The sequence below is a fragment of the Neolamprologus brichardi genome, chromosome 5 (genome assembly GCF_056152115.1).
Source record: "Neolamprologus brichardi isolate AB-2024 chromosome 5, ASM5615211v1, whole genome shotgun sequence".
In the NCBI taxonomy this organism is placed as follows: domain Eukaryota; kingdom Metazoa; phylum Chordata; class Actinopteri; order Cichliformes; family Cichlidae; genus Neolamprologus; species Neolamprologus brichardi.
Genome location: NC_142108.1, coordinates 19,121,038 through 19,137,469, shown reverse-complemented (window position 1 = coordinate 19,137,469; position 16,432 = coordinate 19,121,038). Strand labels below are relative to the sequence as shown.

The 16,432-nt window shown below is 43.1% G+C and overlaps 1 protein-coding gene across 1 annotated transcript in view; it reads right to left on the bottom strand.

Moving 5' to 3' along the window:
- Positions 1-1,465: 1,465 nt before the first annotated feature.
- Positions 1,466-16,432, bottom strand: part of skib (SKI proto-oncogene b) — a 29,641-nt gene continuing 14,674 nt past the window's right edge. The window contains exons 2-7 of the mRNA XM_006783204.3: positions 4,121-4,228; positions 3,818-3,918; positions 3,452-3,681; positions 2,738-3,012; positions 2,413-2,643; positions 1,466-2,286 (exon numbers count right to left, since the gene is read on the bottom strand). Coding sequence (XP_006783267.2) covers positions 2,065-2,286; positions 2,413-2,643; positions 2,738-3,012; positions 3,452-3,681; positions 3,818-3,918; positions 4,121-4,228 — 1,167 coding nt within the window. The 3' untranslated portion in view covers positions 1,466-2,064. The remainder of the gene's footprint in view (positions 2,287-2,412; positions 2,644-2,737; positions 3,013-3,451; positions 3,682-3,817; positions 3,919-4,120; positions 4,229-16,432) is intronic.

The window sequence follows — 16,432 nt, the reverse complement described above, 5'->3', positions numbered from 1 at the left end:
GTAAATTTATTTTCAGTCTGGAACAAATATGTGGACGCTGCAGACGGACGGACAAAGGTTCCCAAAGTGGCTAAAAGTAAAACCACACACAACAACACACAAATCTTTAACGGTGAGAAAAAACAAAGTTCTCAGAAGAAGGATTGATTTAGATTTTAATGGGTATTATACAAGTCATCCGAAGGAAAAAGGAAAGATTGAAACAAGAGGCGAAGGAAACCCCAGTTCCAAACCAAAACTACAACATTATCAGCTAACAAAATGGAGAGTGCTATTACACTGTACCCAACAAATACTGAGCGAGGGTATCATTATAATAAGACATAAAAGTGTTTTCTTCTCTAAAACATATGAGACCACCTAAAGTTTAAACCAGGAGAAGGTGTCATTTCTACTCTACCTGATGACGGAGCTGGAGGTGCAAAGAATTAAAATCCATTTTTCAGTTTTTTGGTCTGTAATGTAATATTATATATATATATATATATATATATATGTATATAATCGAATAGCAAAGCGCTTTTTAGAAAAAAGATCAACAATCAACAGAGAAATGGTAATATTCTGTCCATGGGTCAAACCCACAAAACTACAGAAATTCACAAAACAAAAAGAGTGGTTTAAAATAAAAAGAGTCCGTCTGTTCTGGTGAATGCCCCGTGATTGCAATGATGCTCAGGGATCAGCAACAAAGAAACTGCAGTTTACAAATCCAAATATAGTCTATTTTTGGTTTCAAGTAAGAGCAAAAAATAATATTCATAATCAATCAATTTAAGTCTGGAGCAAGCAAACATACCATACCATACCATACCGATATCTTATTTACATTATAATTGTATTTACATCAGGGGATACTGAGGGAAAGTATTTAAATTTAAAGTCCATGTTTAACTTGTTATTTGAAAAATGTAACAGGGAATACGATGCACAATGCAAGGTTCTTTCTTTAAAAAGTGCAATTCCTTTTTCTTAAAGTAAAAAAATATATCTCCATACTTCTGTATATATGTAGAAATGTTGTTCATATAAACAGCAACTGTTGATTTTAGAGCCCTAAAGCCAGTGACGAAAAATGAATGTGTGTTATCGATAGGCAGCAAATTATCGCTAAAATATAAATTATTTTATAATACTCCATAGAAAATCAGAAGTACCGCATTTTAGCATAAACAGAAACTACTGAGAGTATTTTTTTTCTTCCTCTCTTTTAGGAGTGTTTATAGATTTAACTAGACTAATCTGGGCAAGTTTCATCTAACTTATTGTTTATTTAGCCAAAAACATTACTGGATAACAGCAACAACAAAAAAACAAAACAAAAAACGTAATACTTCCATAAAATATCTAAGAATAAAACAGTGGTGGACCTGAAGGCAGCCCACAGAACCTCCAATACTTCAGGCTTATAAAATACAAAAGGTAGATAAGCTGGTTTACATGCGTACATGTTTATATATGAATGTTTTTCTTTTTTTTCCTTTTTTTTTGTTGCTTGTGGAATAACAGTGCTGCGTAAGCAGGAATTTCTTAAAAAGGACATCCTCTACACAGTTATAAAAAGCAAGCGGATATTAAAAGTAAATAGTGGTAAACTCGTGTCTCTTGTTTCCAGTGGTCTGCAATGACACCTTTGTGTGTACCAGTATATTGTGGCAACAAGAGTTTCATCAACTGCTCACCAGGCGCAACGTGTTTCTTCCCTTCATATTCAAGTAGTGTTATGTAGCTATATTTGCACATCTTAGAATAGCTTATACTGAAATGAAATCCTTGCACGGCGTCGGGTGTCTGACCGCAGCCTCTGACGTCACCGGAAAGATGTGGTTTTCCATCGCTGAAGAAAGTCTCTCGCAGTTTCACGCTCTATTACATGCTCGGACATCGTGCTGCTTTCCAGTTCGTTTGATAAAATTCATAATGTCATAATAATAATGACGTATACTGTCTCATAATGTATATGACTAATTTTTTCCCCCCTACCAAAAACACTCTTCGTTTTTTTCTCCCCCTTAAACATGCTCCTTTTACTGAATCTTTCTGTCTCGTTTTAAATGTGCAACTTTAGGATCCGTTGGTGGGTTGTGCGGTCTGTCTGTGCGCCTCTGTGCTCGTGTCCTTGCATTCTCCAGGAAGGATGCCGCCGGCCTGCAGGGCCAGCTGGGTTTGCAGGTCTTTGACGACGCTTTCCAGGCTCTGTCGAGCTTCTCTCTCCTGCTGCAGCTCCCGTCTCAGCTGCTCACGATCGGCTTCTGCCTGTTGCAGCTGCACATGAAGCTCTTCAATCTGTGCAACACAGGAAGCAGCAAGATTAAATGAACGGCAGCCAAGGAATGGGATCAATAACCACAACCGAGTGCACAATATTTTCTAGTGCTCTCGCTGGTTATGGTCGTCTTGGGGGCATCTCACCTGAGTAGAGTATTTGACCCGGAGGCGTTCGGCTTCGCAGCCTTTATCGCAAACTCGCTGCTGTCTCTCTCTCTCCAGCTCTCTCTTCAGCCGCCCACAAGACTCCTCCGCATCCCTCATCTTCCTCTCCCAGTCCACGCGAAGGCGTTCGATCTCCTTTCGCAGGTTGCGCTTGGCCTCGATGGCCTCGCGAAGACGCCCCTTCTTAGCCACTCTCACAAACTCCAGCTCCTGCAAAAACATTCGAGTCATCAGAGTTGTAAAAATGAAATCCAGTGAAGCTTTAATGTCATTTAGTTTTGGTGAGATTGGTCTCATGGGTTACCTGCTGAAGGCTGCGTTTAGCTTGAAGAGCAGCTGCCAGCTTCTCCTCCTGCTTCACTCTCATCCTGACAATCTCCTGCAGGAGTTTTTCCCGCGCCTCCTTGGTGTCAAGACCAGCATACAGCATCTGTCTCATGGTGTCCATCTCTGGGCAAACAGTCCCTGGCAGCCAGGAAGGCCTCTCCTGAGCCCGAGCCATGCTCTGAGGAGTCAGAGTCTGAGACACACTGGTGCAGGCAGACGGAGGTGAAGCCAGGGAGGAAGACTGCACTGGACCTGAGGACAGAGAGAGGTTTTCTATTATTAAGATCGTGATTAAACCCCAACAATATTAGTGTTGTAATTCTCAAAGACTCAATATAAAATTGAGATGCTGCAAATATACACTAACAGAGAAGACAAGCGTTACAAAAAGCAGAAGATCATTGATGTTCACTTGTTCTTTTTGCTTTGCATCTTTAATTATTTGCTATAAATATATGCAATGTTTGCTACATGAATAGAAAGCTATTATTCCTCTTGTACTTTCCCCCCTTGACACCAGGTGGCGCAGCTGCACAGGAATCACCGTAAACAAGCCTGCTCCTTTACTGTGCAATAAAAGTTGGAATCGAAGAGTCTGTGCCCTATATACGTTTTTTCTAAACCTCAACTACAGTTTATTTTTGTGATTACACTTCAAAAAAAAACAGAAAAGATGGTGGGTGGTACTCACCATCATCACAGTCATCCACATCAATCTCTCCATCTGTGTCCATGTCTTCGGCTCGGTTGGTGTTGCTGGAGTGGGCCGGCTTTGTTGTAGGCTGTGCGTCACCATTATGCAGCTCCTGCACGGAAATGGCAGCTGTCCCCCTGTCAGGAGTGTTGCTGTCCTTGGGATGGACCGCAGGGGCCAGGTGGGCAAATGCCAAATTGTGTGTCTCCTGATTCCTCGAGCACGACCTGTGAGGATAATAAACACAGCTAGACTTAAAGCATTTAAATGCTAAAAAAAAGGGCTTGATTAAAGAGGAACTGTAAACAGTTTTAAGCTGTACTTAAAACCAAAACTGTGACATCTTTTGTTTGGAAGGCTCACCTCTCCACCTCATTCTTGGCCGGTTTCTCTTTTTCTGCTGGCTTAGGAGACCAGGGGCGGAAAGCAGAGGGCCTCTGTTTTAGTTGGACCTGTTTCAGATCCTGAAGCAACACAACAACACAACAAGCTTGGATAAACTCAGAAAACTGCTGCTAGAACATTGAATCAGCCATGATGAGTTCATTCAAAGGCCCCTCTTTATTCAAAGAATCCAGATGAAGAGAGGCCATGCTTTAAAGTCACTCCTTAGATCTTTAATCTTTTAAATTACACATAAGTTACGCAGACATATAGTGTACAAACCTTGTGTGCAGACTTTGACAGTGACTGGAGCCAATCGGGTTTCCTGTCTTTGTCAGCTGACTGCAATTTGTCGAATTTGGACCTCTTGGCTCGGATGGGGCTGGGAGACTGACAAGGGAGAAAAGGGGAGTAAACGATTAATCATCACGATCCAGGCGGAGATACGGCACATCATAGACAGCTGAGAAAAACCACACAATTTCTAAAAATGCTACAGTATGACTGTAAATGGCATTATTCATGAGCAACTCGTCAATTTGTCAGCACATGTAGAGATGTTTTACAGTAAAAGAGCAGAAGGTCACAGAATGAGAAAATATTGCAGAGAAGTCTCAGAGAGGCGAGGAGGATAGACGATGCATCTGTGCAAGCGTTCAGCAACAGAGCCTGGCATGTCTGCATGTTTGTGTGTGTGCGTGTGTGTGTGAGAGCAGGGCTTTGAGCTTAGCAGACACTCAAGCTGGTCTGGCTGGCAGCCAGTAAGGCTACATTGCTCCCTGCCAGGCAGGAGAGGCGCCGTCAGGTGGAGAAGATCGACTCCTCGAACCACAGAAATATTGCAATCCAGAGACAGAGGCAGACAGAGAGGAAGACAAATTAAAGTAATTGCACTCAGATCTGACAGGCGATCGAGTAGAAGTGTTCTAAAACGGCTGCACTTTAACACAGAGCTGCCGAGTCATGTGCTGTTTGAGGGCGAGCTGAAAACCTGAGGAGGGAAGAAGCATCTGCCTTGTTAAGTGCCACAAAACACTGAATCTCACAAGCTTTTCCCCCCCTTTATCTATGTCGTATGCGTGTGTGTGTGGCAAGTTGCAGATCCATGTGCTGTGATAGCGAACATCCTCAACCAGGTCTGCACTTGTCAGACAGAGGATATGTTTACCTAGGCAGGCACAGAGGCCAGCACAGACCTGCCGGGTCGTTCTCTTACTCACTACTATGACATCCTGCCTCCAGGAATGGCAAACACTCCCATCTCCTTGTCTGCGCGTGCGATTCGAGACAAACGATTACTCTGTTTACCTTCAAAATCCTCAATGAGAAAATACTCCCTTTGGTGTAGTTGTGCAACCTTTAATCACCAATTGCTGTGATCACCTGGAGACGGATATTAACAATAAACTTCATTTAGTAGGAAGCCCAGCCGGTAATGAATCACGTCTCACAGATTTGCAGCACGAAGCCAGACTCTGCGTGAGCGAGCGTGTGTGCGCTCACACTGCTATGAGTGGGTGTTGGGACATGTGGGGAAGTGGGTGGCTGCGGGTGTAGACACGCATATGTGCATGTGGGAGGGTATGGAGTGAGTGTGTGTGATAAAGTGCGGTTAGGGGTGGAGGTGTTAAGTCAGGTCTGGCACTGCATACCTGAACTATAGATACCACGTTTGAATTGGGTTAATTTACAGTTTCACCTATTAGGAAACTGCTTACCGTCACAAGTGAGTAGTTCTCAATTGTTCTAGTGAATCATTTAGGTTGTTTAAGCCTTTGATCTCCACTTCTGTCCCTTTATATGGCTGTACATTGGTGGAACTTTGACCTTTTGAGACTAAATTTGCAATGTAAAAATAATGAAATGAGGACGTGAGGAAATTATGGCTGGAATCTGTGACTCTTTGACATTTTCTAGACCTTCCCGGTTTGATTTGAGCCTACATTTGTAAGCTTTATGAGGTGTACATGACATGTTTGTCTGGACACTCCCCTCCAGTCTGCTTGCCTTACAAATGTCTCTACCCGTCTAACCAGTCACCACGGTACATACACACACACCCATTTACAAGCCCGCTGGTTGGATTTGCTACTGTAAGGTAGTTCTTTTAACCTAGACTAACCTCCTGTCTGTGTTTAGCAGTGGTGACTCGACCCCTCACCTGCCTGACTCAAGGCTGGTGGTGTTCTAAGAACTGCTGCCCTGGTGTAATAAGACTCTGTAATTACTGCCGTGACTGTTGTTTTCCTGACAAAGGATGTCTGCCTGTCTGGTACTATTTCTACCCTGAGGTTTGCAGCTCCAGGAAGGCTACGAGCACTAGACATAATAGAGCCAGAAAACAGACACTCCCAGACACCACAAGGGACCTACTGGCTAAATATGACACTGACCTCACAGGAGAGCAGCCACACGGGCTTTACTCATCGCCACATCATAGACATAGCATGGTCATGGAGTCAAAACACCCCCCCCTTATACATCCTATTGCCTCGCAGGCCCAGATAGGACATCCATCCCCATTTCTCTCACACTGGAAGGAGAGGGAGACTTCCTCTGAGGAGTTTGCTTTGGCTGCGTCCCCTGTGGGAACTGAGAATTGAGTGGGAGGGGGGAGGTGGGCCAGAAGAGGGGGGACCACAGAGGAAGCACTGAGCTGAAGGAATGTATACTTGAAGGCCAAGTACAGCCTCCCCTTTCAGACTCCATTCAAGCATTGCCCTTTTCAACTCACTATTGTATGATATTTCTTTGAGGCGCTGTAATGAGGGAGCGGTTCAAAGCAAACCTGTAGGCTAAACAGGGTCTAATAGCAGAAGGGCAAGAGCAGGCATGTTTTATTTTTTAATTAGTGCTACATAATGGCGTGGCAATACAAGGATAAACTCCAGGTTTTTTTCCACCCCACAATCTTATCCCGGCGTGGCAAACACACACAACACAAGCATATCGATATCTGTTCAAAGAGCGCAGCGCTCGACCTGCGTGAATCATGATTTCTCGTCATCACGCCAACTGGAGCGTGATTTTGACTGAGCTGGTTTTTTTTTTTCACTTGAACATGGATGTAATCAACAATATTTGTTCAGTGACTGGTGATATGGGACCGCCGTTCAGCACGAGGGGGAAAAGCTTAATCTTAACATGGTTAACTTGGTCAGTCGACGTCAGCAAGCATCATACTGCAGATGATGGAGATTAAAGTTTAATCCCTTAGTTTCTCCATAGCAGTATACCAGCACTGGAAAAGGACTGCGTCCACAGAGCCCCTGTGAAGGGCTATTTTCTCAACGCACGCTTCATCTGCCATTAGTGAGAGACGCCAGAGGAGGAAGTGAGAATGGAGGGGGATGTGAGAGGATCAATGAAAGCATGAATGGATGTGTAGCAGGCAGGAAAGTGGGTGGATGAAGAGGGAAGAGGTAGCTGATTGGAGTGTGTGTAAAAATGTATGACCCTAACTCTTGAAGTTTGAAACTATTTCTGGTTGTTGCCATTATTCTGTCCATCCATCCATTCGCTTCCGCTTACCCTTTTCAGGGTCGCAGGGGGTGCTGGAGCCTATCCCAGCTGTATAGGGCGAGAGGCGGGGTACACCCTGGACAGGTCGCCAGTCTGTCGCAGGGCTAACACACAGAGACAGACAACCATTCGCTCTCACATTCACTCCCGCATTCACACCTATGGGCAATTTGGATTAATCAATTAACCTATCCCCATTATTCTAACTTTGTCATTTCTAACATTAGCAAAAACGCACACACGACCAATCAGGCAGGTTGAACAGACACAGGGTTTTAGCGAGATCATCGAAACCGGAGATGTGGAGGTTAAACCAAAATTATAATATGAAAGTGGCAAGGGTCCAAGTGCAAGTGCTCATGCCATTTTTAAAACCTGTTTCTTTGCATGTTTCTCTGTCTATAAAAAAAGATTAGGTGAGAACAGAGTTATTATTGTTATCTATAGCTTTAGGAATGATGCACGACGAGAAGATTATCATCTCTTTCTCTTATTTATCTGTCAGTGAAATATGTTAGCGTTAGAGCCAGTTTCTAGGTAGCTTAGCTTAGCTTAGCATAAAGACTGGGAAGAATATAAAACTGCTAGCCTGGCTCTATACAACAAAATTACGATAAACAATTTATATATGTTGAGTGAGTGTTTGGGTGCTGGTAAGCAGAGTGGCTAGATAAAAAAAAAGAATAAAAATGGCATGAATAATCTAATCTCTGAGCAACAAAACAAAACGCTAAGAGCTAATAAGCCTGTTGGATCTGCTGAAAGGGTAAAACCGAAACCCTTAGCATCTGTTGTGCTACTAAAAAAACACTGCAATGAAATTATCAAGAAACAAAACATGAGGCAATACTCATATGGTAAGACCAAAATAGCTGAACTTCCTGCAGGGCCCCAGTCATACAACACCAACGTATGCTGCATGATAGCATGGCATTAAGAAAAGTGCACAGCAACAAGACACAACAGTTTCAGATTACGGCCTCCTTTCCCCTCCTAAACCCCTGAATGTAATCCCCAGATCGACATGTGCTTACTGGGGCGCTGTCTCACTCAAGGGCACACCAACTGGCATGGCTCACATGGGTAATAGCCTTAGTTGGAAGTGAAGGAATACTAGTTTTGGTAATCTGATCCCTATGGTTTGGTGTGGACGGTCACAGGGATGCCTTGAGCGCTCTATTCGGCTCTCGCTGCATAAATTGTACGACAGTCCCTTGATTTATATAAAGCCCTGTGGTCACTGTAACAGCTGGGGAAGTATTATTGGTGTCTGCCCAGAATATCCCTGAAACTTCATCCCATATTCCACACAGATACTGGGGTAGCTCTCATTTCCCCTCTCTAAAGCTTAGCTTAATTTATCAATTTACTGTGTCTCTGCTTGAGAATATTTTGTTTACGTGGCTGAACTGAGCCATGGCAGCGTAGCCACACAGAGACAGCCGCAGGGCCAGGCATAAGGACGGCATTACAGCGGAGCTTATTGGATTGTCCTAATTGTCTTTGGGATTGAGACTTGATGAGGTCTGAGGAAGATGCAGGACAAGCTGGTGTTCCTAAAGGTGGAAAATCTCATCAGATGCACACAGCCTGACACATATAGCTTAATGGCAGAGGAGCAAAACAGTGCAATAATATCATTCACGTACTAATCCTGACAACGTAACAATATTTTACGATTGGGGTGGCTGTAGCTCAGGAGGTAGAGCAGGTCACCTACTGATCGGAAGGTTGGTGGTTCGATCCTTGGCTCCTCCAGTCTGCATGTCAAGTATCCTTGGGCAAGATACTAACCCCAAGTTGCTCTCCGATGCGTCCGTCGGAGTATGAATGTGTGTGAATGTAGTTAGATAGCACTAAAGTATAGATAAAGTGCTTGTGAGAATGGGTGTGATTGGGTGAATGTGGCATGTTGTATAGAGCGCTTTGAGTACTCCGAGAGAGTAGAAAAGCGCTATATAAGAATCAGTCCATTTACCATATTTTAAGACCCAGTCTTTAAGTTTTACTTTGCTGAAAATAGAACAGGATGTTGTACTGATTACAGTTCGGTGGCAAAATGCTTGACTTTGAAGTTGCAATAAGTGCAAATTTGATTTTATGTGCCCACAAGAGAAAAAAAAAATGTGAAATTTTTTTTGCATATAAGCAATGCTACAACGGGCAAATCCAGACCTGCTGTTTAATGACAATGTTGCTTGTATCCTTACATGCAAATGTCATCTTTTCTTGTTTTGACAGTGCAAATACACGTCTATTGCTTTGACATTTCTGCACGTACTTCACAATGCCATGGCTGTAGAATAATAACATTTTAATAATATTTTCAGCATTTCGTGGTTCCCTATGGGGTCATTTGAAGCAGTTAGGGTCCCTGTCATTATCTTTCTAGTCTTTTGCAGTCACTGTCCACTGCTGTCAAATAAAGGGTTAAAATGCAGAAAAGAACTGGTTACTGCAGTTCTGTCAGGAGGTGGTTCTGTCAACCACAGGGTGGAAAATCTCTCAGAAAATTCAAGCCTCAATTGCACAACCAAAAGCAGTAAAAGGATGTCGCTTTTGCTTCCTTTGATAGGTATCGTGTCCTACTCATGGTTGATAGAAAAAGTCCTACATCACTTTTAAGAGTTTTAAGAGTCTGGCATGGACAGAGATTTTTATAGTAAAGATTGCAGTTGTATTCTGTTGGGTTTAATTCGCCTCTTTCAATGCCATCATACATCACATGCAAATGCAGATGAAAAAATATTAGCGCACAATAAACTCTCTAATCTTTTGATGACAAGTTTCATTTTTACGGTCCTCATCGTGAAAAAACCTGTTCCTGAATAAAGCGAACTGCTTGTGTGCGCATGAAAAGATCATCTCGGCGGTGAGAGCAAACACAAAGAAAGATTACTGTACTACTGAATGCGAATTCCTAGTCAGGTCCAAACATGGCAACCATAACAACGGGGACATGCCCGCCGGACTTTCTTACAGCGGTGTTGACAGCGGTGCCCAAATCACTCTCTCCCTCAGAGGATGACCTCACACTAGGAAGCACTCATAAGTTATTTCAACAGATATGGAAACCCGAGACTAAAAAACGTGAAGCAGATAGCGCTGCAGATTATATTTTATTAGGGTGAGCATGTTCGGTATGGTTGTGAGTCAAAGTTATCTTAGGAAATGAAACGTGCTCTGTGACTGGTGTATTTCTAGACACACATAGTGCCAAATTCAGCAGATAGTTGTCTGAGCCCCCCTGCTGTACTCTTGGAAAAAGAGAGTTAGAAATCAGACCAGATCTGAAGCAAGACGCGAGGCAGTATCTACAAACCGGCGCGGGCAAAGAAACACTCGCTCTGTGCCACGATCTCACTGGGACATACCACACGTATGCACAGACACAAAGCCTTTATGCTTCTATAACATTTAGCACACTTATAATAATGTAAGAGCAGGCCGGACCAGAAGGCCTGAGGGGATGAAGGTTAACGAGAAAGACAGAGGGAGGGAGAAGGAGCTATGACTCACTCTATGTAAACGGAAAATAATTTGATAACCAGAATGCGTCAAATCAACATCAAATATATTCACACAACTTTTGAGAGCATCACACATAGAAATAAAAAGGGGTCTATGGGCAATACTCACTACATATGGGTGGACTTGAATGGTACTTAAAGCAAATACTTTGTCATTTTAAAAAAAGAAAGAGCTGCAACCAGGCAGTTTTATAAGCATCACCCCAGATTTCGATTGTCTAAGTGCTCTGGAATTGAAGGGAAAGCTGTGAGAAAGCTTTTGTCCGGCCAACCAAAATGGTTACCAGACAGCCATGTGCTCCAAAGTACTTCCAACACCTAAAAGGAGAAATTCTAGCCCTTTCACTGTTATTCTAACGCCACAAACGGATCAATATATTTCCTAATTACTTCATTTAATGCACCAGTGTTGCAGAGAAAATCACTGCGTTAGCGTGGCCGTATCCCGAGTTTCAGACGTGTGTGCGTGCCTTCACAGAACTTGATCTCTGTTGTACGGCAGTGCCAGCACCGGCATTGCAATGCAAGCTTAATCCCTTGGCATTACACTGACCCTCATCTGATTCTCCGGCGGTGGTGCACTTGTGTGTTTTTAAGTGATCTATAACCTCGATTGTACGTCACAGTTTGAAGCACGAATACGATTCATTTAAGATGATTAGTGATATTCTTAAAGTTAAAAGACCTGCAAATATCACCCACATTTACACCTCTTACTTACCGACAACACGTTCAATCTGCCGTTGGCTGAGCAGCCCTGATGTTGAACATCAGCGACAGCAGATTTATTGTCTTAAAAGAACAAGGAGTTGATTTCTAAACACAAAAGCTGGAATTGTTGAAAATAATTTGAAATATCTAATAAAAAAAAACTGCAATAATTTCCATTCTATAAATGTAAAAAAAATAAATAAATAAATCTAGAATTAAAAAACATGGTGCTCAAGACAATGGTGCTGACATTAATTTTGTGATAGAGCAACTAAAAAAAAAAATCTGTAGGTGTATCAGTAGGCTTCGTTTATGGGGGCTTTCCAGCAATTTCGGCGCAGCAGAGGTCAAAATACCATATCTTTTACTCCATAAAAGAAGTACATCGCATGCAGTTCAGCTGTATATTATGGACTCTGTGTTAGGCCGTGAGCATCTTTCAGTCATCAGGGTCTCAATGTGCTCATTTTCTTGTCAAAAACAAGAAAGGCAAAATGGTTTATGCTGGCTGGAAAGTACCTACCATGCTGGATAAACTGACCCTTATATGCTTACAGTTGTTAAATTATGTCTTTATGAAAATACTTTCAGACTGAATGAAGAAAATAGTTATTTACACTATGTGGGGGGGAAAAAAAGGGGGGGGGGGGTAGGAGTCAGTGGAAAATCTGTTGATTTGTGACTGTTGAGCGATGAAAGACACGGGTGAAAATCTCTGATAAAAACGGACTCTGTTACTTCCAAAACACTCCGATGTGTTAACAAACATCATCTAATCAGAGGACTGATGTCGTCCAACTGTAAATGCCGATAAGCACATCCCAGCCTGTACCCAGGGATGTGTGCACAGCTCTCTCAATGTTAGCGAAGCTCTAGAGTAAAGACTGTGAGTCCAGTGTCTGACTGGCTGAGTTTTAATCCTGCAGATTAATACTAATGCCACAGCAAAGAAGGCAGATTGACGATTAACATGTCACCGGATAACTTCTCCGTAACCCAAACACAAACAGCTCCAAATACACAGACCATTATATCACTCCCAGTACCTGGTACTAGAAGACTCCACTGCACCTCCCTCACAGGGCAGAGACTGTGAGGTTTGCACAGGAGGCGGCCTGGGAGCCCGGCATCGTTGAGGAAGAGCCAGGCCTCCAAATTGAAGGACCGCTGCTTACATATGGATGTAAATTTTAAAAAAATGAAAATTACGTCCGAATTTTACATACACATTGTCAAATGGGATTTATAGTCACCATTTCTACATTTTATTAAACTACAGGGCTGTAAATATCAATTATGAAAAAAAAAACATACATAGTAAATCTTGAAGTCCTCATACAGGTATTAAATGGGTTGCCAGGTTTGCAGCGGTTCATTCTTGTCAGTATATTTTATTCTCTTCCAGTCCGATTTTGAAAGGAGATAACATCTGTAAAGATCTGAGTTGGTGCCATGTGCTTGTACTTTCATCCAGATTAGTCTCATGTTTTGCAACATCCAATTTCAAATCCAAGCACGTGGTTTCCATACCGATTCAGGCTGCTTCGCCTCACTTGCTATTTATTATGCGAGATATTTCAATTATTTATTCTTCGGTTTATTCTGTTTCAGCATCCAGCGAGCATCCTCTCCTCTGCTATTCTGGCCTAAAGGCACACATCGTTTCTCTTACTACCATCAGTACCCTTTCCAACTACAGCCATACCCGTTAATCAATCGGCTATTCTCATTAAACTTTGGTATCTTCCCACTGTTTTCATTACTGACTTGGGTTGCCAGTTATTTATTTCACAAAATAATATCACAACTTCGTTGGATGTTCTCTTGCAGTTCTTCATAAACCAACATTGGATTGCCATCCTTACATTCTATAATGCAATTTTTAGCCAGAATTGTACATTTCCATTGTTCCCAGCAGTCTCGATATCATTAATATACTTAATGAAATCCATTCAATTGTATTGCACTTTGTTCCTATTGACCGTCTTACCTGGTCAACAAAACATAACACCTTTCCTCACGGAAATGCCCAACTGCTCAGGAAACTTACCTTAGCTTAAGAATATATTTAATTAATTATTAAGAGTTCAATTTAATCTTTAAGAAGACTTTTGAGGGTCTCCCGAGTTTGGTGGCTATCACAGATCTGACTCAAAGCCTGGGTTATAATTGCAGCGGTCATACATTCATCTTCATTCAGACCGTTCACCAGGCTCTTCGCTGTGGAAATCACCGAATATCTGAGAAAGACTTACGGCACAGTTACCCGCAGCCAATTTAAAGTACAAGCTGATCATAAAAACCCAGTGTAACCAATGAGGGGATGGTCATTTTTCAAAATTTTAAAGCAGCTCACTGACCAGCTGAGGAGCGGCTTGCGGTGCCATGCCTTCACGGTAATACGAGCCACATGACCACATGCCCCCCTGATCAGGCAGCGGAGAGGAGGGCAGGTGGCAGGTTTATTTGGAAAGATGAAAATGGGATGAATACCAGAGGTTAAGAGGTGTGAGGGGACGGAAGGGGGGTGGGGGTGGGGGGGCAGAAGGGGATTTGGGGGAGGAGGCCATAAAAGTTGTGAGAGGGCGAGGTGAAGTTAGGGTCACTGCTCACCCAGGGTCCCATGAGATGTAATTTCACCAACACAGTATACATCCTGAGAAAATGCTCAGGAGCTAATTGGTTGAAGCAAAGTAATAAATCCTGCTGAAATTTATAGATACCATTCTAGGTCATTTAGCTGAAACGCAGCCTTCCTGGTCACCAGCTTAGAGGAGCTAATCTTTGTTCCACCAATGGCGTTTCTATTTAAACAGTGAAACACTATTAAAAAGACACCTGATGGGAATTTTAAAAGGCATTCTTTTTAATTATCTTTGAACTTGAAATTTAGCCTCCAAGCCTGTAACGTTGTATCATTTGTGACTGCAGCGCTGCATAGTAGGCATTTTCCCAGATGCAAAAGAAACGCGACCAGAAAGCTGCACGGTTTGAAATGTGCTAATGGGCCCATTTAAATAGACGGGAAATGGGGAGGCAAAAAAAATAATAATAAAAGAACTCACATTAACGAGCAATAAGGAGCACTGACGTAACTGAAGAGAACGACTCCAGATGGGGGGGAAAAAAAAAACGCCCAAAACAAGAAAACCACTAAGTTTTCTACTTGTTCAACTAATTAACTGTCAACCTATATTCAAAACAATATTACGAGTTACGGCGTCTGAAAATGTTCTCCTCTCGCTGGCAGACTAACAATCTGGCTCAAATGTACGACGACCTCACAGTGAGTGTGTGTATACAGTAATATTTGACAGAGATCAAATAGCATTTCACTTGTTTCCACTTGTTAGAGGAATTGTCTGTAAGGGAAATAGGGGATAAAACACCCACAACATCCGTTCCTAAGATCACACATTCCATCCTTAAACACTGGTTTTGTGTCCCTCCTCCATTCATAGGAAAACATATCTGCTTACAGAAATAATTAGGTGAGAGGGCTCAAGCCGAGCCGCTTCCATAAAATGAATATGAGCGCTCTAAAATGGAGGACTGAAGGGGCTGGGTGGTGGACCGCAGCACCTCATGAATTCTGCGATTTGCCGTCTGTTTCTTCACTCTAAAAAATTCTTGGAAATGTCTTTTCCTGGATGATTTTATTGCACAAGAGCCTGTGTTTTTCTCCATGGCAACCACATAACAGTAGAGCCCATAAGCTCTGACTCAACAAACAGAACTCCACAAAATACCCATTTCAGCGCCAGGGTTTTCCCCCCTCGCCCAGCTTTCCTGCAAAACCCTGCCTGGGACAGCTTTAAAGCAGAGGCCAAATGATCGCACTGACCATGAATGAAGGCACATGCTGGGATTAATCAGGGCGAACATGTGACATAAGCTGCAGAAGATATGTGCGGGGAAGTAGTCTCGCGGGCTCTCGACGAGCCTCAGGTGCTGCACGGGTTCAGCTTTTTGTGGACTGGAGCCATGGCAAGTGGGAAAGGCAGCAGCTGGGTTAACCTGCAGGAGCTCTGCTTTAAAGCAGCAGCAGGTTCGGAACAAATGCACCAAACAGAGCATTATGTAAAAGTCTGTCTCTCTCTCTCGCTTGGTGGGCTGAGTTGGAAGGACGCAGGCGCTCTGTGGCCCTAATGTAGCTGCTAAAGGGAAGGCAAGCTAGGGATTAGTGTTGCAGGCAGGCACAGGCCTCAGCGGAGGGCATGATGTATGTAAGTATGTAATCTGCATGGCCTTTCCTCAAACAGAAAATCTCTGAGTCGCGACATACTGCAGAACTGACAACAGTCCTGCGAAAACGGCGCTGTGAAAGCAGTCGGTCCTGTTCTCAAGCTTTATGCAACCACATCGTTTTCCAGCAAATTATGCCTCGTCTACTCTAAAGACAAAGTTACTCGAAGGAGACGCTGTCCTCCCACCATCTGTCCTTGAATCATACTCATCATTTAGCACGCCAGACGAGGATTTAGTCCCCCCGCTTTCTTATTGGTGAGCCGTCAACCTTCATGTCTTGACTGGTTAAGGCCATTCCTAAGAAAACAGGACATGTCTGCTAAACTGTAACTCAAGACAACCGTGAGCTAGGCCACAGTTTCAGCTGCTCTCAGGCAGCTGCGAGGCTACGCGCATGTGTGGTTTCTCTCAAGTCTTGCGAGTCTTTCAGAGGTTTCACCCTTGCAAAAACTCCAAATCAAACAAAATTATCCTTTATTTGTTGCATATAAGGTCATTGCAAAGGGGCATGGGAGGCTGCCAACTTTTCTGTTTGGTTCTCCCATACTCGCCGTTTACCTTGTAGTGAACACAGAGGAGTATG